We start from the raw sequence: 27044 nt of genomic DNA, 5'->3' as shown, positions 1-27044 counted from the left end.
ATATTACCATTTTGTGCCAAAAAAATATATATTTTCAATGGATTTGTTGATTGTTCGGTCTTAGTAAACAGCCTCAAATTGATGCAAAATTGCACTTCTCATGTAGACACAGCCTTATTGAGTACATTACATCTAAAAAAATCTGGATTAGCAATATTTTCTCAATCAATCAATCAATCAATCAATCAATCAATCAATCAATCAATCAATCAATCAATCAATCAATCAATCAATCAATCAATCAATCAATCAATCAATCAATCAATCAATCTGAGCTTTAATATTTCTTAAGGGGGGGGGGGGGGGGGGGAGACACTCAGAGCGTCAGAAAAAACTTTATCCTAAATAAACCATGGCTGTCAATCAGATTCAGACATGCATATAGATCCAGAATCTGATCCGGAGGCTGAAATTGAACAGGAGCAGCATTAGACGACCTACAAATCCGGAGTTGAGCAGGGCCTTGTTTATAACCATCGTAGCCGAAATGCAGGGAACAAACAAAAACACTTGCACAACTCCGTTGCTGCTCCGGAAAAACAAACTCCATCCACTGTCCCATTAACGCTGGTCTTTTTGGGAAGCTGTACAGGGTTGTTTGGTTGACAACCAAAAACACACTTCTTTGGTAACACTTCTTTGGTTGATTTTGTGAAGTCCTGTGACTGCAGCGCAGCCAGCTTCCCTAAAGCCGAGCACAGTGCGTTAATGGGCGTGCATTTGCTCTCTCGCTCTAGTCGCACGCGCGCACTTCCGGGAGAAGAGCCCGTACAAGGACATTCCACCCTTGTTGACGTCACGCAGACCCATACTCTAAAAAAAACTATAAAACTCTATAATAGGCAAACTAGCCTAAACAAAAAATATCTGTCAGGGCTGTACACAGTGCGACATATATCTTGCACATGCTACAAAATAATTGTTCTGTGCAACGAATGCATTTACCCCAGTAACAGTATATATGTGCACTGTCATGCGGAGCTCGGTGTGCACTGAGGTACCGAAACCGACACTACCTGTAGGAGGTGGACTGAGTTCGGTGGCACTCGAAATGTGCCGTGATTCGCGTGAATGTGAAAGCAATGGACTCGGGTGCGCACTTTTTCAGGAAGAAAAGTAACCAGTGCATGTGTTTGAGGTGATTGCGATGCATTTAGTTCAATAAAACGCATTTAAGGGATGATAGTGTTGTTGATTTACCTTAGATACGAGCGAGAGTGAGCCTACCGTCGATTCGCGCATAGCGAGTGCAATTAGGACAGCGAATGAATCCACCGTTTCCACTAAAGAGTCCGTTTGCAAGCAGCAGAAAGCCAACTTCATGCGATGCACGTACAGCAAACCCAAGTGTCGTTCACTCAGCTGCGCCACCAAATTAATAAAAAACACAATACATTTACCCCGGCCTGTTTTCTAGCATGCGTTGTGCACGTTTGTGATGAGATGAACGCAAAAGCACCAGGGTTCGATAGAATCAAGCTGAGTGTGAAACCAGACCAACGCTGCGAAAAGCCAAAGGCAACATGTGCCAAGCATCTTTCCAAACTTGTAATGAGAAGCGTTTACAAAACTGTTGTGCAACAAAAGAGAACATTTAATCGAGTGTTTGAAATAACCTACTTTTGAGATCGGATGTGCTTCACATCACAGAATGAGGCAGACATTATATTATTTTATTATATTCTGTAAAGTGATTCCCTGTGTAGAGAAGTGTGCAGTACTTTTTTTCCCCCTCTCATTGAATGCATAAGGTTTTCTGACAAAAATGAAGACATTACAGTCACTATTTTATAATAAAACCTTAGACCTTTCTATTGATTTGTTTTCTTTAAAATATAATAATAATAATAATAATTGTTATTATATTTATTCTTAAATACACTTTTGTATTTTATTGAATTTTTGCATTTTTCAGACATGGTAACAGACGTTTTATACATGTGCTAAAATTGTTTGGCCTGTGCTACAAAACGTTCAGCCTCTGTAGCACCAGTGCTATGTGCAAAAAAAGTTAATGTACAGCCAGTCCCGTCTGTAGCAATTCAAAATTAGAGACAACCATTGCATTTTAATCACGATCCAAACAAAGATGCTACACACATGTAGCAAGAGCAGTTGTTTTTTATTTAAATTAGATTGTATAATTTCAAGAGTTAAAGCAAGAAACTGAATGGTCTGCCTTTAGCTTTGTGAAAATGTGCTACATAAGACACACCTGCATTAAACAAAAACGGACGGACTGAATAAAAAAGCAAATTCACTCTCTGTCAGTAGGTGACGCTTTTCCTTGGGTATCGCTGTACACAAATCAGTGCTGTGCTTATAGACACTACTATACATGGAGGTAAAAGGAAAAGAAAAATGCCATCAAAAGTTTTCTGAAGACAGTCAGTTCCTTTCAGAGATAAATTCATATAAACCCTCACCCCCAATTCAATATTTTTATTCCTATATTTCGAGCATTGTGATGGTGAGCTTGATGGAACAGTTTTTGCTCTGCTGGTGTTAGTGTTCTCTTCTTTGCATCCGTCTTCAGTGTCCTGTCTCTGGCCTGTGTCCCGTTTACAGACTTTGTAATATTTCCAGACAGATGACATTTTGGGAAATGATTGCAATGCAGTTTGTGCAAGAAAACGAAATAAAACAAAAAACCCTCTGGTTCTGATTTATGGCCAGTCGACGGGTACATCTCTAATTTAAAATAACTTCTTATATTTTAATACATTTTAAAATGTAATGTATTGCTTTGATGGCTCCAGACATTACTCCAGTCTTCAGTGTCACATGATCCTTTAGAATTCCTTCTAATATGCTGCTTAATAAACATTTCATTTTATCAATGTTGAAAACAGTTGTGCTGCTTGAGATTTTGGTGGAAAAAGTATTTACGGTTACTTTAGATCAATTGAATGCCTTGCTAAATAAAAGTATAAATTTATTTTTGAAAAAAATCTTACTGACACTATTGCTGGGCGACATGGCTGAAAACTGTATCACGATATAAGCGTTTCATATCGGCCGATATCGATAATTATTGATATTTTTATGACCTATTTAAAATAAGGACCAGGAGAAAAATATATTACATTCAAACATTTTTATTTTAAACTTAACCTTTCTCTGATTATAATCCCTTCAGTTATAAAGGCAGAAATGTCAACACAACCATGGAAAACACTCAAATAATTAAAATGTAAATATAAGTCTAAAATCACAATGAACACTTAACAATTATCTTAACATTAAGGTGCAGTGCCTCCTTTATTTCTTTGTACTGTTTAGATGCTTTATCATAAGGCACTGATAAAGAGTACATCTCCATGTCATTTTAAAGAATGGCACAACGGCGGGCACGTCGAGTATAAACACGTCCTCAAACGGACGAGGCACGCGCGCAGTCAGCGGAAGCTCGCGCTGCAGAGCCAGACGAAAGTATAAACAAGGCTTAAGGTGGTAAAACAAGTTTGGTCTGACTACGGTCAGACTTATAAAATCCAAAAAACTGCCATCCTGACTTGTTTTCCTGTTTTATCAACAATTTCCTTGCTCGCTACGGCACTCATTTTCCACTTATCACTCCACGCCGTTTTTGTTACTGAAGAATCCAACACAAGACAACAATATGGCGCAACCAAACATGATACTGTTACATGATTGGTGTCACTCCCTACGTTGCTAGGTTACCAGAGAGTGAGTGCCTTTGTTCTTGCAACCAAACTTGCTTCACAACCTCTGGTTTCTTCCGACGAATAAAAAAATTATAATTATCGAACGTTTTATCGATCGCATTTTTTATTGATACCGATTACGTGTCTATCGCGATACATATCGTTATCGTTTTATCGCCCAGCCCTAACTGACACCAAACTTTTGAAGGAGTACACAATGAGTATTTTCTCTTATAGGTGAAATACATTAAAGTTCAAAGTCTAAACCAAAACTAGCATAAAGACCGCACAAAATTACTTATAGTACCCAGAATTCTTCACTGAACAGACAAAAATCCTGTAATGGTGCACACAGCTCACTGAACACTTTCGGTTATGTGGACAGATGCTGAAAGGAGAAACTCCGCTTCTTCCGACCATTAGCTTCAGTCACTAAAACCTGTCACCACCACTTCACACGTCGCTAAACTCTACGTGTGTGAGGGTCGGATGTGATGCAAGGGGGTTAAACGGTGGTTAATCGCAGCTCTTTACCTAACCAGTCGTTAAACTTCTTGACCTCTGAGGGCAGGCCCAGCTCGGTGAAGTCCCCTGTGTGCAGGAGAACGTCCCCGTAAGGCATCTGGATGCCATCTGTCCGTGAGTGTGTGTCTGACACGCACACAAAACGCGTGTGGCCACCCGGCTTGGGAGTGTCGTACGAGATGGGGTCCACCCTGAGAGCGAGAATGAGCGATAGAGAGACAGATGGAGGGAGAGAAAGAGAAGGAGGTTATTCTACGAGCATGAAAATCAGCAGAAATAACTGTACACAACTGCTAGCTTAAAATCAGTCTGTAATTGCAGTTAAATAAAACCAGAACAGATCCATGTGTGACTTTTACAGAAGATAATTTTTTTTTTTAAGTGATAAATGTCAAGTAAAAAAATGTTATGTGATAAACTCTGCTAAAGAGGGTTGTAATCCTCAAACATGGAAAAATACTAAAAATCTTCATCATATCTTGTGGTTGTTTTTTTATAATCGCTGGATGCCAAAACCATAATTGAAAATGAAATTGGATCATTTTTATTTGATCATTTCATAGTAGGACAGATAGAATCACAGACAGAATGATAGAATCATAAAACGAACGAACGATAGATAGAGATCGTTTTCAAACATATCTGTTGTTTCAAAAAAACATTTTCTTATTTGCATTCAAAGCTTTTGTGGTAAAATTGAAAACTAGAGCAGAATCTTTTTTTGTTTTTCTCTGAAAATGGAAGCAGCCTTCAGACATTCTCACATTTGATGTCTATTTAAGAGAATCACTCTCTTCTTGTCTGAACATCCCTTTATTTATTTTCCCAAAGATATTTTTGGGGGATGGGAGTGGGGGTGAGATTGGAAAAAAGTCTCCTCTATAACTCAAAAGGAACAGAAAAAAAGGATCTTGGCTGTAATTGAAGTCAGAAACGTGCAATAAGCCGCACTTGTTCCCCCCACTATTATTTCATTACTAAAAGGGTTGTCAGTCGACAAAAAGCCCTCGGCTCTCTAATTAACACTTACATCTCCTGTCCGACTAAAAAAAATATAAAGGAACCTTAGGAAGGGAGGTGGGCCAGTGCACAACACACACACACACACACACACAAACACACACACTTCCATTAAGGAAAACAAATACGTTAAGCAGTTATACATAAAAGAGAATCTACTCAAATGAAATAAAAGAAAATTGCACAGGATGGGAAATAGCGCCGTCAAAAAAAGGATTGAACAGACAAAAAAAAAGAAGAAATACACATTAGACACACACACTATATATTATAATATCTATCTATCTATCTATCTATCTATCTATCTATCTATCTATCTATCTATCTATCTATCTATCTATCTATCTATCTATCTATCTATCTATCTATCTATCTATCTATCTATCTATCTATCTATCTATCTAATATATACACATATACACACACACACACAAATACATACATACACACACGTATATAAGCAAGAAAAAGAAAATGCCACCCATTTTCCACTGTCAGTGGTTCGTGCATCTGTCTGAATTGTGATTACATTTATATGACCGAGTCATATCTGAAATGAACCACCTGCACAGAAAATCATGACACTTTAAAAAGGAGAGGGAGAAACAGGCGGACAGAAAATAATATTTGTTATTGATCACAATGCAGTAAATAAAAGCAAGTGCTCTCTCTCACATACATACACACACACACACACACACACACACACACGTATTGATTAAATGTGGTCTGTGGTGGTCAGGCCAGCAACGGAGATATAAAAGACTCGACAGATCTAGTTATGGAAGCGGCTGGTGTGCTGAACTCTGTGGCCCACACACACACACACACACACACACACACACACACACACACACACACACAGAGAGAGAGACAAACACGGTCATATGAATCTATTAAGTCAACAAGGCTGCGTATCTGTTGGTCCACTGTCATCTGTACATGCGACTCTCAGGATTTGTAAAAAGTAAATCAACATTTTAATGCCGAACAGGAAATAAAAATTTGCACCATTTACTTTCTTAATACACTTTCCAAGTCTAATTGTCAATGATTCATTGAAGCACATTTTAACAAAGATTTATTTGGAAATCCAACCCATGACTTGTTGCAAGCATGAAATAGTAGAACTCTATCGCTGACTAAACTAATGTAGTCGGGTTGATTCACTGATTTAAAATAATATTTTGACTTGAATAAAACCAATTTATTTAGATGTTACAACATTTTTTAGGTTACCAACCTGACAAAACTTAGTTCAAGGTGCTTAGCTTTCTAAAATGAAAACCAAGATCACCACAGCCACGAATATAGCCATGACCGGACAGAACCTTTTAAATATTTGCTCATTGTTTTAAATATTCACACAGTCTTTTAAATATTCATTAGGCGGGGGGAGAAAAGAAAGGATTATTCGGACCAGGGCGTACTGTGCTGCTGAAATTGCATTAGAGCTAAACTGGATGTGTGTGTGTATGAGAGAGAAAGAGAGAAATTATACGAGTGTGTGACACCGAAACAGGCAAGATAGATCTTGAAACGAATAAAGACACTGTCATTCAAATCCACAGAAAACGTACGGTAAAAACAACACTTGGATATGTGAAGCACAGAATTCCTCATGCTAGAAAAAGACCTAACACACACACGTTTAGACTCTGGATGCACCGCGGCTCTTTTATTGGATACATGTGTCATATTGCACAGGAAAGCGTTTTGATTTCTGTTCAAAGATACTCAATTTGACAGCGCTCACTTGATTCTTTAACCTTCAGGAACAACAAACGACTGAACTGTATCAAAGCTTCAAAAACAGCTACAGTTCATCTATTTCAGAGGGCGAACATGAGCGTGCTATTTGTGATCTCTCTTCCTTCCTTGACTTTTCTTTAAAAAAAATAAACTAAAATTGCAAATAGCAGCCACAATTGTTTGTCAGGTCAAGACTGAGGTAGGGAACAAGTAGCTGGTTTCTATTTAGACTTTTTCCCCTCAATAGCACAGTTAACATCGTGCCCTCAGTACTCATGTGAGGAAATAATTTGACATGTGATAAAAGATATTAAATAAAAAGGTACTTCTGCCATTGTAAAACTCAGGGCCATTTACACAACATAATTTTCACCTAAAAACAGAAAAAGTTGTATGTGTTTTGGCCGTTCACTTACACAACAACGCCATTTTGGGAGCTTTTTGAAAAGAATGGCATTATAGTCTCTGTGTAAATTACAAAAACACGAAATTTTGGAAACATGCGCATGCATATTAAGCGTTCTCAGTCTATAGGTGCGTAGTGTTTCTTTTCAAAATGACATCGCCAACTACTGGCCTGGCAGCATAATGCAGCATTTTTTGTCTGTTTCACGGATCCGTGTGAACGAGTGTTGTTTTGACAATGTTGTCGTCTGTATGCGAAAAAATTTAATTGTTTTGTTTTTTAGTACATCATTGTTGTGTAAATGTACCTTTAATTTTTGTATCAATAAAAAAAAAAATCTATTTCTGCATGTTGTGCTGGGTAAACCCGCCCACTGTAGTCAAGTCAAGTCAAGTCAACTTTATTTATATAGCGCTTTTAACAATGTAGATTGTTTCAAAGCAGCTTTACAGTGTTAAAAAGGAAAATAATGCAGCATAATTTTATTCAGCTGTATAGCCATTCTGGAAAAAACGCTGATGTCATCAGTTCATTTCAATTATCATACAATGACAGTGTGGGCTTTAGATCAATAATTAGATCAGTAATTTAGTTTAAATGGTTAATTTAGTTTATTAATTAGATTTATTTCGATGTTTAGTTGAAAAATTTTGTGTCCCCAACTGAGCACGCCAAGCCAGAGGCAACAATCTCATTGTACAATCTCATTGGTCCAAAATCCTGCTCCACATAACAGTATACATTAAAGGGGGGGGGGGGGGGGGGGGGGTCTACTGCTATTTCATGCATTCTGACTTATTTACACTGTTAAAGAGTTTGATTCCAAAATTTCAAAGAACGAGTTGGACGTATGAGAGTATTTCTGTGCCAAATACACTCCTTCAGGATTCAACAAGTTGTATGACTTCATAAAGGGCGGAATTCCTAGTATGGGCACTTCTCGCGGATGAGCGCGTGAGCACACCAACCAGAGCGAGAGCAAAAACATCAACGATCTTCGTTCGGGTTACAGAAGCCGTCAGCGGCGCTGTCATTTTGGTTTTAGAAAAAATAAAAACTGTCACTAAAGAACTGTGATTTTGGTTGTCAGGTAAAGATAACCTTGTTCAGATTCCCAAATGACCCAGCGTTAAGGAAACAGTGGATGCAGTTTGTTTTTCCGGAGCGCAACAGAGTTCTGCAAGTGTGTGTGTTTGTTCCCGGTCATGAGTCGAAAACGCAGGCGGTGAGTGAAACTGCATCAAATGTCTGTGTTTTGTTGGAAATCGGCGCGCAAGTGTATAATATCAACAACACGAATGTATAGTGAATCAAAAGTTTTCCAGGGATAATGTCATGATGTATTGTGTGTGTGTGTGTGTGTGTGCGCTCGTGACTCTTTAGCTCCGCCCACTGCACGCCTCCACGAGTTTGGCTGTTTTCAGAAATAATCTTTTATAAATATGATAAAACTAAAGACTCTTCGGAGATATGAAGGATGCAATACTACTCTATAGGTACTCAAGATTAACATGAGATTGGCAGAAACGGTGTGCGTTATGTACCCTTTAAACATCAAATATGTTCTGATTGGCTGTGTTGCATCACATGGCATTTTCACTTTCTAAATGTGAAGTGACAAATGACATGGAAAGTCACTGGTTGCATGCATCACAGATTATTTCTGAATACTATTATTACATTCACATAGCCAGGTTTACATTTTGATCCCACTCACTTCTTGTAACAAACGGACAGGAACTATTAGTCAAGGTGCTTTACAGCACAGAGACACCTGCTGTCCAATGAGAGGAAGGAATAATTACGGTAGAAATCCCCCCCCCCCCCCCCCCCCCCCCCCCCCCCACCCCAGCACTCATTATGACATAATGATTGTCTGGTCAATAGGCGGTTAATTTAGAGCCTGACCTCTGGTCTATGGGTTTAAAGGGAGTGCTCTGCCTGCTAATTAACATCAGATGCCCATTATACGGTTTATTATGTTAGACTAAAACATTCATTTTACTAAAGTAACTCTTTCGTAATGTAAATGAGAACATTATTAGATAAAAAAATAAAAATAAAAAAGTAAGACAAACAATTAATTGTAGATCAATACATCTAGGCAAATGAGGTGGTACTTTGGCATCGAATTTTGAGATCAGCATTAGTCTGATCCAAATAATCTCATCAATACATGCGCATTGCCTGTTTTAAAATATTTGAAGACATATTATAGTGAATTTATAAGCATACATACTCTACATATTAGGAAAATGTACACAAAAACGCTAGCATTGTTTACTCAAAATCCACTTAAAATATCTGAAAACAGGCAACATGCATTTATATATTAATACATAAAAAATAATTAAAAAGGAAAATAAATGCACTGATGTTTTGACTGATATAATCAATAACTAATAAATATTGAAACTCACAATATTATAATACCCACTTTACTAAACCTAGAATAGAATAATAAAGTCTTGACATCAGGTTAATGCATACATATTGGCTAATATGGCCAATATCAATAGGGGTTTTAAACTCTGTACATCACAAATATGACAGACAGACAGACAGACGGTCAAATCTACAAAAAAAAGAAGACATGCAATTTCTTCATAGAAGGATAAATCAGGGCTCTGCACAGACTACAAGGAAATATTTCGCATTTCACTCCCGCCATGGAAAGATTCCTTCTTTAATGTAGGAATTTGGTAAGAGAGTGACTGAGAGAGAGAGAGTCGGAGTGAGAGATTGAACCCTCTGTGTACAGTATGAATATTTCAGAGGGCAGTGTTTTGTAGATGTGGGGCACAGGGCTGTGAAAAGAGTGCCCTGCAGTCAAGCCTTTGATGCGGATAGCACCGCCACTGCACTGATCTGTGGCAGGAAATGGACTTTTTAGGCTTATCTGCCTCACTCAGGGCCACATGTGTGTGTATGTGTGTGTGCGCGCGTGTGTGCGCAAGACAAGCAGGGCAGGAAGCTCCGTGAACCAGGGCCAAAGAATAAAAATTATAATGATAATCATCAAGAGGAGCCAAATATTTACTGACTTTTCCGCTCGTGCGGCTCGACTTGTACTGCTATTGGGGAAGAAACATCAAACCGTACTTGCAGTCCACCACCTTCACTCATACATAGCAATGCAATCCATTTCAAACAGAGAGACACAGCGTTTCCATCTTATCTTGTGCTTCTCAGCTGTCGGCGCTAATTCAATAAACTTCAGAGTAACACAGAGCACAAAAAAATAGAAGGAGAGAAAGAGAGAGAGAGACAGAAGCTGGAAAAACAGGAAGGAGGATGAGGATAAATGAGGACATACTTCATGAACAAACATTTCAATTAGAAGATGACAATTTGCAGCGCTTTCAGAAACCACTGTGTACTTCCACGGGTTGTGTTCTTGTTCAATTCTGCTCTATTTTAAGTCTAAAAATCTATCAAAAGATAAAGGATACATTTTTTTATCCTCTTTTCCTACGCACCTATCTATTACCAACAGGTGTGCGATGGTAATTGTCATTTAAGTCTAAAATCTATCAAATGTAATAGTTTAATTTCATATTCCTTCAAACCTCTACCCTAAAGACAAGAAGGTTTCTAATTTTTCTGTCTGATATCATCATCATCATCATCATCATCATCAAAAAATGCATCAGATTCAAGTGTAAAATGAAGCAATAAGCCAAGTGATGTTATCAGGCATGACAAAAAGAAAATAAGTTGGCAACAGCATGATTTACTATTAATATTATTAAACTTATTAAAAAATTATTTGATTAAACTTATAGATTATAATTATGATAATTAATAACAACAACACTACCGTTCAAATGTTTGGGGGGAGGGGGTATTTTTGACTAAATACATACTTTTATTTGTCAAGGATGCATTAAATCAAAAAACAATTATAATGTTACAAACTATATTCCAAATGTTGTTCTTATGAACTTTTTATTCATCACAAAAATATTAATATAAGCAGCACAACCCTTTTCAACATTGATAAATGTTTCTTGAGCAGCAAATCAGCATATCAGAATGATTTCTGGAGGATCATGTGACACTGAAGACTGGCGTAATGATGCTGAAAATTCTGATTTGTATCACAGGAATAAATTACACTTTAAAAAATATTAGAATAAAAAAGTTACTTTAATTTGAAATTATATTTTACAATATTACGGTTTGTATTTTGATCAAATAAATGCAGGCTTGGCACTAAAAAAAGATTATAAAACCAACTGCAAACTTTTGAACGGTAGTGAAAATGACAGTAAATAATCATGGTCTGTTTACAGTTATAAGACTAATTTGCACATTATTATAGAGTAATATTGAGTTAATCATTTCAAACGTGGCTCATCAAATCACACTGTAAAAAGTGAAAATGTGTAGTTGTTACATTAAAAAGCCATTTCTACATAATCAAACTAAAATTGTTGATGCAATCTAATGCAGTCCAGTTGATTGAGCGTGCATCTCAATCAGCTCCCTATAGTTCAGTAGTCAGGGCACTGATAAGAACATGAGTCAATGGGCTGACTCCCTGATCAGTGCCCTGACTACTGAACTAGGGAGCTGACTGAGACACACCCGAGTCATTTTACACATTTCTGGCTAGATCTTAAAGGAATAGTTCACCCAAAAAAATTTTAATTAGCCCATGATTTACTCACCCTCAAACCATCCTAGATATATATGACATTCTTCTTTTAGACAAATACAATCTTAGTTATATTAAAATATTTTAATGCTTGGCTAAAATGGAAGTGCATCCATCCATTATAAAAGTACTCCACACGGCTCCGGGGGTTAAAAAAGGCCTTTTGAAGCAAATCGATACGTTTTTGTAAGAAAAATATCCATATTTAAAACTTTGAAGTCAAATATCTAGCTTCCGCCAGACCGTCTTTCGTATTCAACTTACAAAGAAAGTGTAATGCTTCTCGCAGTTCAAAACTCTTATGCTATATGTCCAACGTCATTGTCGCACCAGTTAACACTTTTTTCGTAAGTTGAATATGGAAGGCGGTCTGGTGGAAGCTAGCGGTTTTACTTTATAACTATAACTTTATAATATTTGATATTTTTCTTACAAAATCCCACATACATTGGTTCCGACAGCCATGAAAATATCCACATTTAAAACTTTATAAAGTAAAATATCTAGCTACAGCCAGACTGCCACTTATATTCAACTATTGGAGAAAGTTTAACGCCTCTCACAGTTCAAAACGCTTACACTACGTCCAACGTCATTGTCATGCTTTTTTTGTAAGTTGAATACCGGAAGGCGGTCCGCTGGAAGCTAGATATTTTACTTTTTAACGTGTTAAATATGGATATTTTCATGGGCGTTGGGACAAGACCCACCCACTTTTTAAGACCAATGATATTGGACCCAATCATTTTTAACATCTATAATTCCGTTCACCTACCCCTAACCAATAAACACTTTATTAAACACGCGTTAGACGCTTTATTTCCACTTTTAAAACGTTTTCTTCATTTTTATTGAATAAAAATCTGATATGTGATGGGAAAAGAGAGTAGAGCGAGTTCGGCAAAAGGCGGATTCGAACCTCGGGTCGATTTGCGTCAAAACTTTCTGCCATGCGCCTTACCCCTACACTATTGTCAATGTAAATGATTTGGTGACTTTTGTGATTTTGTCTGGCCCAACCAGACGTTTAGTAAACGATGCGGACTATTGGCACTTAATGTAAATTGAATCTACTCCAGTAAAAATTTCTGACCCACATTCGCTTCAGAATGCCTTTATTAACCGGAGCCGTGTGGATTACTTTCATAATGGATGGATGCACTTTTTTGAGCTTCAAAGTTTGGGCTGCCATTCATTGCCATTATAAAGCTTGGATTAGCCAGGACATTTTTTTTATATAACTCTGATTGTATTCGTCTGAAAGAAGAATGTCAAATACACCTAGGATGGCTTGATGGTGAGTATATCATGGGGAAATTTTAATTTTAAGGTGAACTATCCCTTTAAGATCTAGACTTTAGAGCTGAAAGTTCTCAAACAAATACCTTCAATCTTATAGAAACCAATTGAAGGAAAAGTTACCAAGCATACGATGCAATCCACCGTGACATCTAAAGCAGAGTATGAGGCCAGTCTAATCTTAGCGAATCATCTACTCAGAACTAGTAAGCCAAGCGTTGTTTATCTGCGACAGGAGCGGGAAATTTCGGCCCAACGATTTAGCAAAAGTAAACGGTAGCAGGATCTTCACCTCTCTGTGTCTTTGTACCAGACCCAGTGATGTTTGTCTGGAAGGGAAGTGCACGGTCGCCTGTGCTGAAAAAAAAAAAAGAAAGAAAGAAAAAAAAACGTCAAACGTACAGGTCCCAGACCTGCCCAATGTCAATTGTCACTTGACCCCCATGACCTTGTGCAGTGGCTGCCTCAGCGGACAGAAGCTGTGAGTTTAATCAAGGGTTCTCTCATTTCAAGGGCCTCGAGAAGTCCTGTGTGACCCTCCCACACACACACAAGCTAAAACAGATCCCCCAGACAGAAAGAGTTCAGGCCTTTCCAGAGAAACCGACGGAACGAGAGAGAGCTCTGATTTAATTCTGCGGGACATCTGCATTACGGAGGCCTGCCAGAGTGCTTACAGCAATTACTGTCCATACAAAGCCCTGCTAGTCCCCATATTTTCAATCCCGTGCACTTCCATTACACGCTCCGCACACGGATGCGCACACGAGGGTACGTACTGCACTCGATTCCTGTCGTTTGTCACTCATGTGCTTCAGAAAGTGAATGTAAACATCCCTAACATAAATCTATAAAGACAGGTGGGTTAAAAACTCTTGCATGTCGATGCATCCAAACGCCTAGTCACCATTTCCTCTTTTAGAAGAGCGATGAAAAAAATAGAGAAATTGTCTGCATGTCTTTCATCAACAAGAAAAAAGCAACGATTTTCTCAAATGAAAAGAGAAACAGACATCATAAAGCAACAATATTCTTTTTTTCCCCCGTCCAACAACAAGGAAAATAAATGACGCAATTCAAACAACACTGAATTCAAAGCGGATACAAAAGTCTCCATTTGTGGGCCAGGAAAGCGTGCTGCATTCGTTTAACTCGATATGAATCCCCTCTTCTTCCCCGTGGCTGGGATGAAATGAACGTCGAGTTGAAATTCTTAAATGCTTCGCACTTTTATGAACATTTTAATTATTCAAAGGTTGAGGAATTAACAAGGCTAAGGGAAGCCGATTGGCGGCACAATGAAAAAAGAGAGAGGAGAAAAGAGAGGGATCATTTAGTCTTGCTGACTTAAAACAAAGTATAAAACGAACTGCACAACATGGCTATGTTTCCTACAGAATAATTCAAATAGAATTAGAAAATACAATTGCAAATGTTTATCTTTAACTACACATTGTCATATCAACAATCAAGAGTAATAATACTAGTGATTTCATTCACAAACCTATACACTAAATTTGCATTGCGACATCATTTAAAGTAATTAATCACAAGTTGTAGTTTAGTAAGTAATACATTCCAAACAGTAACTCCGTTTGAACGATTTATTAAAAGAATCAGCGCACAAGTCATTTGCTCGTGAAGCACAATACACTGGTCGCGTTTTACTTTTTTTCACTGAAAAGAATCCGCTCATCTTATATCATTGAATTCAATTCAAACTGCAAACTCACATTCACAACTCAGGTAAACTTAGCAATATCCCATTGATGAATCTATCGAAACCAGGGCTATTGTGTTTTCACTTGCTCTCTTTGTTATTTCATAATCAATCTACTCTGTATTGAACAGCCAAGTATTTTTAGGCTGGCATCCGTTCAGGCCAGAACATGTGCACATTAAAGAGCATGCAGGGCAACGGAGCCAAAGATCAATTACACTCCTATTAAAGAGGGCTGAGGAAATAAAGGCACAGGAGCTGCCGGCTTGTGCTCGGTTATTTCTGTTAGATCAGGTTAAACAGAAAAAGGAAAAAAAAAAAAAGCAACAACCAATTTCAGGTGGAAGGTGGATGTGGGGAGGAGGGGTAATGAGCAGGAGCAGGTGAACAACCGATTTCAATCACAAAGAAGATAGGAAGAGAACAAGAAAAAGAGGGAACAAATAAAAAAGAACGAAGGGAAGACAATAAAGACAAAAAATATAACTGTATTTATATTTCCAGGTGGAAACAGCAGAGCTTAAGAATAGTCAAAGCTTTGGGTAAGTTTAGGATTTAATATTTGGGTCTACGCAAATGCTGCAATAAACACATGATGGCAATGATAACTTTTCAGTGCAAAGGCGGCTATGTGGTTAAATAGAAGCAAGAAAGAAATAAACGCAATATGCAAATAAACGCAAGAAAGAAGACCAATCAAACTGCAATATGCAAATAAAAGCAAGAAATAAGATCAAATCCCAATTCAGTATTTTACATGTTCAATGCTGAACATTGTATTAACATATTCCATCTTCAAATCTTGCATTTCTTAAGCATAAAGTTTCAAAAAAACAAAACAAAATAATAGGCTGAAATTATCGACACTAGAGCTTCACAATTAATCGAATTTGTAATCGGGATTATGGATGCCACAATTATATAAGAGTTCAAAGGCGCAATTACAAAAAAAATGCTTAAGATGTTTTTGTTTTTTTCCTACAGGTTATCTCCCCGTTGTTTTAATTTTAGTTTTAGTATAACATTATAACACCATGCACATTTTTACTTTTTTTATTTAAAGAAACCAAACCAGTGTATATTTGACATTTGAGGCTTAAGAAAAGCAATAAATGTTTTATGTTTTCAGCTTGTTTGTTTTGATATAATATGGCATGCAGTCGCTTCAAACAATGGCATAAAGCTATTCAAAACATCATTCAACGTAAATTGTGATAACCATAATTAATAATCGCAATTACAATTTCAAGGGAATAATCAACAATTATGATTTTTGTCAATTGTGCAGCCCTAATCTACACTAAGATTGAATATTAGTTTGATAAGCAATTCAAGCTTAACTAATACAAAACATATGTGGATTAGAGGAAGAGGAGTTTTTGCCGCCTTTTAAATTACTTAAAAAAACAAAAAAATCAACAAAGAAACCAACCATGTCAGCTTTAGACATAATTGAATGATGTGCTCAGAATTTCCTTTTCTTTCCCTTCAATTAAGTCACCCAAAATCACACAAGCTCCACTAGTTGATGTGACGTGATTAGCGCCGGGGCATATGCTTTCTGTTGCTATGAATTTGCTCCACGTGAACAAGAGGGGAAACAAAGCGCATAGAAGAACGAGGAGGGAAACAAAACTGACAAACGTACTAGTCCTCGGCTGGAATTCTGCACAGAGGAAAAACGTCTCTTCCGAAGTCCTGAGGTCACATTGGCGAGCCTTAATGAGGGTAATTGCTGTCGATGCGCAGGGGCCGTGTTCAGAACTGGGTCACGGCCACGATCATCTGAACACACACCGTCTAATGTGTAACGTCACAAAATTCCCTGCTTAAACCACCCACACAAGGGCTGCATGAATGAAGTCATGAAATGAAAACTAAACCTATTTCTTAAAACATGTTTTTGGACTTACTCATCTATACACATTATTCCACAGAAGAAGAAAAAAAGACTTTGTAATCCTTCTCTGAAGCGACTTTCCTTTTAAACTGATGCCAGCCAGGCTGCTTAAGCTTCAACCAACTAGCTAGTCATCTAAAATTTACAGCAAATTCTGATACAGTATTGCCACAAAAAACTCCCAATGGACAAAGCCAAATCCTTTCCTACATTAAATATCATTTTACTAAGAAATATTTCATGTTACAGAATTAAAATAGTGCAAATGCAATTTCACATTGTTCGAGAAAAAAAAAAAAAAAACATTCTTCAGGCCTCGTAACATTTAAATTACAGATTAAAATATACAAAAACCACTAGAACAGTGTTATATATTTTGTTGACTAGTGTACTTACATTATCCCAAATGTTTCTAAGAATGTTTAAATCCAGAGAAATAATATATATTAAACGAGCCGTGTCTGTGTGTCGCCTAGCAATGACATCATACCCGAGTTACCCTTGATTTAAAACCGAGATGTTTTATTTAGTAGAAACCATGGAAACACCAAAGACGCTTTAATATATTATGTGTTTTATTAGACAGGTGAGCAACTGTTTGGATACATTCATCGTCAGAAAACGAATCATTGTTATATAGCTCAACACAGTTAGTCTCATTGTTTGAATCTCGTTTTCTTTATTTACCGCGAGTACCATGTTTTACCATGTCTATATTGATCTAGCTCACTGCAGTGTGCAACAAGTGTCTCATAGTAGCCACCGAGCGAATGCACTGAGTAGCATTATAACATAACTTTCAACATACTCAAATAACTTATCTAATATGATAAAACAGAGCTGCGTTACCCCACCACATACACATGAGCGGAAGAAGCGGAAGCGGTCGTCTGCAGCATAATAAAAGCTCTGCAAAATCAAGGCGTCATCAAGCTACGCCTTTGTTTTGAAGAAGCGACCTCTAACTGCGAAAAATGACATATTGTGGCTTTAACTCTTTCCCTGCCAGCGTTTTTGAAAAAAGTTGCCAGCTGCTAGCGTTTTTGATCATTTCACAAAATGTTCATGGCCCCCGGAACCCCAGATCATGCAATATATGAAAAGAAAGAACAGACCCTCTGCTTTGAAACAAAAAACCTGTTTTATTTTAGATTAATGCATTCTTTTTTATCAACACTTGAACGTTTTATAAAAAATAGCAACATTTTGAGCAAAAAGCTGAAAAAAAAATCACATTTTTGTTAAAGAATACATCTAGTTTGGATTCAGAACAATGATCAAAACACAGATGGAGTAGATCGAGTCCATCAACACCCCCAAAGCTTCACAGTCCTATAACTCATCCTGGGTTGACATTTCATTCGGTAACTTTAGGCAGTTATGATTTATATGCCGTTTAATGTTGATGATCGCGTTATTTTGCATATGATTCTGCTTACATGTGATATCGCTGGTTTCTGCTTCTTTTTCGCCTGTGTTTTGATCAGGAGATTCTGTACTCTTTCAGAAGACATATCATAGCGTTCCCTAGCGTATAACAGTGAAAATTGACATTTCCGTCAATGGCAGGGAAGCGTTGTCTCACGGTGGGGAAAGCGTTATTAAGACGAGACTGGACTGGACTAAATCATTGAAGAATTCTGGCATACGTAACCAGAGCAAAGTCTATAATTTTCACAGGAAGGTCCAGTTATTACATTTTGATTATACATTAAAAGGTCCAAAAAAGAACAAAAGAAATGCAAATAAATTGTTCACAACAAGATCTATAACAGGCATTAAAATTCATGCTGACAATAATGGCCAGAGCAGGTTAAAGAAACTCTTTAAAGTAAAGCAAGTCACAGTGCAGAAGAAACCGAAAACATGATGAAAAGGGCCTTTTCTAATCGCCCCCCGTTTCTTCAAGCGAATGTGCAGTTGTGTGTGTTTATGTTCAGCAACGCAAGCCTCTGGTAAACACGATCATTATCTCCCCAATCTAAACAAGCCTTTGCTTTCCCAGAACACACTGCTCTATAAGCAAGAAGGTGATTAAGGAGAAAGCAGTGGACGAGAGGACTGCTACTAGAGAGGAATCACAGCCTGCATGGGCGACATTAAACTACGGGTGATGCAAACACCAATGGCTTTAAATAATGATGCAACCTTTTTAATCTTCATCATGCTACAGCTCCAAAACACTTGCTGTATTAAAACGGCTAGGCTTATACTTTAACTGAATGGATCGTGCAAAATCATCGTCCCGTCACACAGACAATGAGAACTGGGGTAATGTAAATAACACCATATTTAATAGTCTAGAAGAGTTTGGCCAAAACCGAGATGCCACCATGAAGACGAATAATGCTCGAACAGCATGTCTGCTCTAAAGACTTTTTCCTCCAAACCACAAACCACTACACGTGGAGTGAACAATCCGGTTTTAAATTGCACATAATGCAGTGCATGAAAATGTATTTGACAAAGCCATCGGTGTACGTTTCACCTGAAATATGTATTACTGTACCACAGCTGAGGTCGATATTAAAACCAAGAGCCTGAAAATCATAATAGTAACTATCTATTTCTGTCTGACCCGTGTAGACCATTATGCTATTAAAGATATCTTGTGTCTGATGCAGTCCAAACCTATTACAAAGTTTGCTTATTCAGGACCAAACACCATGTTTGACATATAAGGCTAGTGCGATACTGCAAGCCTGACAGATTAGGAAAAACGTACTGTATGAATTGATGAATTTTTCATAAACTAAATTGAATCAAAACCATAAAGATAAAAAAATGCATTTCTGTGCCATTGTCCCTTGTTACTCACATATGCACGTGTGGAGGTTGAAAGCGGCTCTGGTTAATGTTGTAGTGGGTGAAGGCCTGCGTGGGGTTGGAGCTGTACTCGTCCACCGAGATGGTCACTTTGCCTTGTGACGGCATACCGTGGGCCATTCTTTCTCCACGTGACACATGAGACACTTCACCAGGACCCTGGAGCGACCCACGCAGTCAGCATCCTTCAGAACCACCACTTAAACACGGAAAAGAACCCTGATAGTGCCGAGGAAGAGGACAAGATACTATCTGTAAAGAAAGAGCGACAGAAAAAGATTATGATGTATGGGCAAATTGCAATACAGAAAAAAAATTGTATCAACATGGAAATAACTACATTTTGATTGTGGAAAATTCACATTATGTACAAGATTTGCTTAGTGGAAAGTCTTATTATTTAAGTGTTTTATATTCTTTACATGTGGATTACTTCTCAAAAAAAAATTATAATAGCAATTGTTCCATTAAACAGATTTTTTCTACGTGAAAAATGACTTTAGTTGGTGTTTTCAGGTCATATTTTCTGATTTGAACAAAACCAGTTAATTTAGATAAAACACACATTTAGGTTATCCAATAAAACATTTCATAACAGTGGATATCAATTATATTTTCTAGAATACATCTGCTTAAAAATATTTGTTTTTAGGGAAACATCTAATTTATAATTATTTATTATATTTATAACATTTATTCATAATCTTTTATTATAGTTTTCATAATATTTCCACTTCAAACATCTGAAAAAACTTTATGCTGTAATGGTGTCACTGTTATTATGAAAAAAACAAACACACAAATTAAAAATTCATGATCACTCAATGTTAAACTCAACATGCACACAGTTATAAACTTGACCAAAACTTAAACATGTCTAATGACAGATGAATATAACAGTATCTATGATCCAAAACAAATAAATCAAACTGAGCAAAAGTGTTGAAACCAAAACATAATAGAAAACGCTGAGAAACAGAAACATCTCCAGCTCTCTCACCATCTGTAGGGCCGGTTAACTACCACCAACCCCTGAACTACTTCATCTAACCCTCTCAAAACTACTTTCACTCTCTTACTCAAGAGGAGGTGTAAACATGTTTACTTAAAAAAAGTTTCAGTTTGTGTGTATAGATATGGGAAGACAATGACAGAGATTCATCATTTGACTGTATAAATTAATGCAGTAATAATCACTGAATTTGCTCAGTAACACCTGCCACTGAAAATGTTGAGTTTATTGTTAAATACTGGTTTACTGCACAAGATTAGCTGACACCTTACAAGAGATCATATAATGAGGCAACCCATTATCACACATCCTAAAAGTGACACTGGTTTCACCTACTGTACCAGCCAGGCGAGTGCAAAAATCACATTCACATTATTCTACTAAATATAACATTTAAATATGTAGAGGACTGAAGGCATTTAACTGTTAATATATGTATTGCAAAGGAATTCGGAATTGTTGTATTTTGTTCTGTCGGTTTTGGCATGCAAGAATTAGTTAGTAGTATTCTGTCAATCTTTTTTTTTTATGCATGAATTATGTATGCATCTTGTATAATTTATGACTCTTGTTTTCCTTTCCTCTGTTCAATATTTCTGTAGCTTTACTACAAATTATTATGCATTACCTATTTTGCAAAGTCTAAATATTACACTTTTTCATTAAACTGTAAAAGATTGTAGTTAATTATGTTTACTGTACTTAAATCTACAGTACTGTACTAATGACATAGCCTACAAATCACAAAATAATTCGAATTAAGTTCATGACCGTACTATACATTATACGATATGCTGTAAACTGCAGTTTTTGAAAACAGAATTAGTATGGAATACAGTATTTTCCTGTCACGTACATATGTAATTAAGTAATTTTTACGTCAAACTCTTTTCAATAATTTACAAAGAACTCTACAGGTAATAAACTAATTTGTTTAATAAAAAAAAAAAAAAAAAAAAAAAAAAAAAAGGTTTTTGAAAATGCTCAATTTTGCATTAAACTATATTCATCCTGTTTCTGCAACAAAAAAATATCTTTCCTCACCTCAGCTAGCTAGCAACCACTAGCTTAGCTGCGTAAAAACCTGCCGTTGCGTTAAATATAACGTTACATACGCGCGTGATATTTATTTGCGCTCAACTCTAACGTACTGCTTCCGGCTGAACAATGCGAGGGAACGAGCAAAATAAAGGTTGGAAATCATGTCTCAAGTGCAGGCTACACTCTTTAGAGAGAGAGCAAAAGAGATCAAGTTGAACCTACATCACCCCGACTACAATATATCACCGACATTTCGAGTAAAAACACGCAAACTCGTGTGTGAATGTGCCTGCAACACACTCGCCGCGGAGGGTGATCGTTCCCCGGGTGAGTGGCCGCGCTGACACCGCCGCTCAATGACAAGCCACCTCTAACCCTTTTGTGTCTTCTTTTTTTCTCGCTCCCTGTCTAAGCTGCATAACACACAAGAAGAGGTTGAAAGCGTCTCTTTCTCTCTCGCCCACCTCTAAAGATGTTGCTCCATGCACGCCGGGGAATGCAGATGTCGGTAGCCGAAGAGGTGGCACTCGGAGCCGGGCAGGGGCAGGACCCTCGACCCTGGGAGACCCTCCGGCGAGCTGGCGGCGACAGGCGGGAAAAGCAGCGCAGGCAGGCGGCGAGCCTCGCTCTGACTGGCGGAGAGGGGGAGTGAGTCTAGACCGCAGTGGAGGAAGAAAGGATTGCCACTGGGGTCAGAGAGCAGCGACGAGAGCATAGCCTCCGTACTAGCATGGCGGAGCGAGTGTGTGTGTGTGTGTGTGTGTGTGTGTGTGTGTGTGTGTGTGTGTGTGTGTGGTTACTCCTCCCCTCCCTCAAAAGAGTCTGCCATGATACGCGTTCACACGTGGAGAGGAGAGACCCTCTTCTGCTGCTTATTTTCGCGTCTTTCTGCAGTGTCCTTTGTTTTGAGGGTTACATTTTATTGTTCAATTCTTTAATCAAACCTGACAGGACCTAAAGTAGGCTACCTTGAGGAAGTGCTAATTAAAGAAGAGACGCTATGATTTGCTTTACACTGTGTAAGAGCAGTGGGTCAGGCTCTTTGTTACTGTCAAAATCAAGTGATGTTGTTTGCAAAGTTTTCAGGCTATGACTGACTGAAAAAGGTCTTGCTTTCTTTTATTTTGTAGGGTGAAGTCAGGTGAAATAGGCTACTTTTTGATCAATTATACAGCCACATTTTCCACACTGCGCTTTGTGTGTAATGTCAGGTCACTTCTGTCATTTTATGTTGAAAATAATGTAACAAAAAGGCCAAGAGTTTTTTTGTAATATTTCAACGCTACTGCGTTCATGGTAAAATGTGAACCCTCTTTTCATTGAATACAAATTGCAATAATCTTTTCTTCCTATTTTGTGTCGTATATCTAAGTGGAATGGCTTCTCGAACAAGAAAAAATGTAGGATGGGATTTGATTTTGTTCATGGGGAATTGATTGGATGGTTGTGGTCTGCTATTGGTCGATCTCATGCGAGTGACAGGTCCCGCCCTCATGCCAGTAAATGTGTCATCAGAGAAGAGACGTAGCTGCAAGTTATTTTGATTAAAGATTAGGAGGGCACAAAAATGATGTGCATGGATAAATAATTTATGATAATTACAGCAATATTACAAAAAAATAAGAATAGTCCATTTTGATTTCATGGTGACTTTAATTTATAACATGCCATTATAGGACGAACATTATGTTCAGTTTGTTGGACTTGTGGGTGTCAGAATCAAAACAATATATAGCAATAAAAAGCAACTTATGCTAACACTCAACTAGTGTGTGTGGGTGTGTGAGAGAGACATTAGTGTAGAGCTTGAAAGAAAAACTAGAATTCCTCATAAACAGTCTAGACGGTGGTAAAGAAGCATTCATGATTTTTAATGTTATGTGCCGCTTCGCTTTTTAACTAGCTAGTGGTTGTATATATGTATTTATGGATAATGCATTCATACAATATTTTGAAATTGGATTCTTTTTATTAAAAAACGTTTAAAATTTTAAAGAGTTTTAATGAAAGAAACCATCAAAATATCATAAAAATCAGGTCATGAACTTCGTGGTCCATTTTATCTGACATTTGATTTAGCAAATCTCAGCGTTTTTATTTTCTATTTGACACAACCTTTTGAAAATGGTTATTCATGGTCCTTTTTAGATGCTCAATATTGATCAGTGTAAAAACCTTATAATTGAAAATAAGTTGCAATTAGCATGTCAGGGCATTGAAATTAGATTCTATTAATTATAACTATTGAAATTCTATTAATTATAATTCGATTCATTTATCTGTTAAACATTATATGTATAGATTAATATGTATATATATATATAATGTTCAGTAGTGCTGTAATATAAACCTTATAACTTAACATTTATTGCAATAAGCATGTCAGCTTTATCTTACGCTTTTCCCATTCAACATCAGAAAATGATTTGCCCTTCCTACCTTGGCAAACTCGAACCAATCAAATCAGTTCACACATGTCAAATATTATTGTGGCAAAATCATTTGCAGTGATTGAATATTAAATCTTAAAAGAAAATGAGACTCCAATCTTACCTGGCAGCCTATTCAGATCTGAATGCCGCATCCAAAATAAGGTTCTTTTTGTTTCTAAGCCGAAAAAAAATCATGGTAGGGTTAATTCAAAAATATGAGTTACTTTATAACTTAGCTATCCATTTTTTTTTTATGATGCATGCATTTGGTTTTGTGTATATGCTTTCAATGTCGAAATCACTCTGAAATCCATTGCTAAGTGAAATGATGGCATTGAACGCTATGCATTACTGTGTCGCGCAAGAAGGTGGATCTTTGAAATGTAGATCTTTCACTGACATGTTTCAATTTTCACAAACCCACACACTAATGCAGACAAACCACTCACAACTAAGCAACATTTCTATTTGACTTTTCTCTAATCTCTGGAAAATGTGTTTTCATCGACTAGCCAGCGGGCAATAATGTGAAGGCAGGGTGGGAATTTTATTTGCGGAGAGCGCCGTTAAACACTGCACCATCATTTGTTCCCCTGCCTGCGCTAGCGAGAGAGAGAGAGAGGGAGAGAGAGAGAGAGAGAGATGATAGATACAGCTTCAAATGTCACTGAAGAAATGGCCTCTGACATGAATGTTTTATTCAGTCTCCTTCCCCTGATCACATCCATACAATAGAAAATGTAAATGTTATGCAGAATGCTTAAAAAATCCACTATATATTTTATGACCTTCTATAAAAGGGGGGCAAAATGAGTCCATGAAAATGAAAATGGAATAAAAGCCATATTAACCGGGAGGGTGGGATAGATTCTGTGTGACGAGAGGTGGGTGATTTTCACTTAACCCAAATCTAGCAGCAGGGGCACAAGAGGCTCTCGGATAGATAGCAGCACACAAACACAGTCACACACTCAGATTTATGTCGATCACGCATTATCACTCTTTGGAATAGGAAATCAGGACTATTAGAGACAAAGAGCACAATAAAACAATTGGATTTCAAACGATATTGCACTGCATGCCGAAAGGATTTATGATTTTAAAACATGAAATTCTAAACAAGTCTGTAAAACCATTCGAGAACATTCCTATTCACCTCAATGCCTGCATCTTTCCGAAATCGCATACTTTCCTACTATTTAGTAGTCGATAAACAGTATGTGACAAAAGAAGTAGGTCTGAATTCACAGTACACTGTAAAAAATATCCCCTTGGTTTTAAATTGAGGCAACTATTTGCATCAGACTTCTAAGTATTTTGAACTTATCTAATTTGTGTTTGACCAAATACTTTACATGTCTTCAACATGCACCCTTAAGTAATTTCAACTCAATTTTCCTCGTAAACACAACTTAAATACTTTGTGTAGCAGAAACATAATTCAACTGAGTAAGCGCCAGTCAAATTAGATGTAAAAATAACTCAAGTGAATACTCTTATACGACATGGATTATTTCTGTTTCACACTCTATTTCACCATTTCATGTAATAAGCAGTATGCAGTAGAGACAAACCACAATACTGCTATAAACGGCTGCAAAAAAAGGGACTTTTTCAGAATACACAGCTCATTTTGAATGGCCATCAGCAGAGAAACAATATGGTGTCATTACATTATGTACCAGCAGGGGCTGACTGCCCGATTCTGAGCAGCCAAACACTGAACCTTTGTTTGTACATCCATCTTAAATTTTAAACAATTAACACCTTCATATTTTTTATTTACATTTATTAATTTGGCAGATGCTTTTATCTGAAGCTAGTTGAGGCTTGAATACACTACACAACTTTTAAAAGCCGAACAGATTGGTTACAAATGGTCATCATGCACTAAACGACTGAGGATCACACACTTCCAGACTTTTAAATCCTTCTTAACACAACAAATTTATGCAGAAACATACGCCTTGTTGCTGGAGACATATGACAAATTAAAACAATGTGTTTCGGCTCAAAAAAAAAAATCGGCTCAAAACATCAAACATGTTTGATATTCTCCACATGCGTGAATTATAGTCTGAATTATAGTTATTTGTGAAATCTGTCAAGCCAAGTCACCTTTATTTATATAGCGCTTTTTACAATGCCGATTGTTTCAAAGCAGCTTCACAATGTTAAACATGAAAATAATCCAGCAGAATTTGATTCGGCTGTACAACTGCTCTGGAGAAAACGGTGATGTCATCCAGCTCATTTCAATTATCATATAGTGACAATGCGGGCGGATCAGTAATATAGTTGAATATTTAGTGTCCCCAACTGAGCAAGCCAAAAGTTAAAAAGCAGTCAAATTTGTAGACTGGCTCTGACTTTCAATAGTGTTGTCTTGTCCAGACTGCAAATATGGGGGCAAAAATCTGTGTAAAAGTTGTATTGTGAATTTCAGCCTTTACAAATGGGGAACATCTACATCGCCAAGTTAAAAGTATAAACTACATAAAGACAATGTAGAGATAAAATGTAGAAAACAAGGGAGAGTTAAAATAAAATACATTTGAACAATTATTATAATGTTGACTTCCCTGTAAATATTGAAACAATATTTACATGTTGACTTGACAAAAAAGCAGGACCATTTGTAATACGCTACTTTTCAAAAGTTTACCAAAAAATATATACTTTTATTCAGAAAGGACACATATAATTGATATAAAGTGGCTGTAAAGACTTCAAAATGCTGTTCTTTTGAACTTTCTATTCATTAAAGAATCCTGGAAAAATAT

The 27044-nt window shown here is 37.1% G+C and overlaps 1 protein-coding gene across 1 annotated transcript in view; it reads right to left on the bottom strand.

Annotated features, from left to right (window-relative positions):
• The window catches only part of mpped2a (metallophosphoesterase domain containing 2a), a 77210-nt gene extending 54627 nt beyond the window's left edge, over window positions 1-22583 (bottom strand). The window contains exons 1-3 of the mRNA XM_079802451.1: window positions 22294-22583; window positions 19769-20028; window positions 4203-4384 (exon numbers count right to left, since the gene is read on the bottom strand). Coding sequence (XP_079658577.1) covers window positions 4203-4384; window positions 19769-19896 — 310 coding nt within the window. The 5' untranslated portion in view covers window positions 19897-20028; window positions 22294-22583. The remainder of the gene's footprint in view (window positions 1-4202; window positions 4385-19768; window positions 20029-22293) is intronic.
• Between the last annotated feature and the right edge of the window lie 4461 nt (window positions 22584-27044).

The sequence above is a fragment of the Gobio gobio genome (genome assembly GCF_949357685.1).
Source record: "Gobio gobio genome assembly, chromosome: 2".
Lineage (NCBI taxonomy): Eukaryota > Metazoa > Chordata > Actinopteri > Cypriniformes > Gobionidae > Gobio > Gobio gobio.
This window is presented reverse-complemented; position numbering and strand designations above follow the sequence as displayed.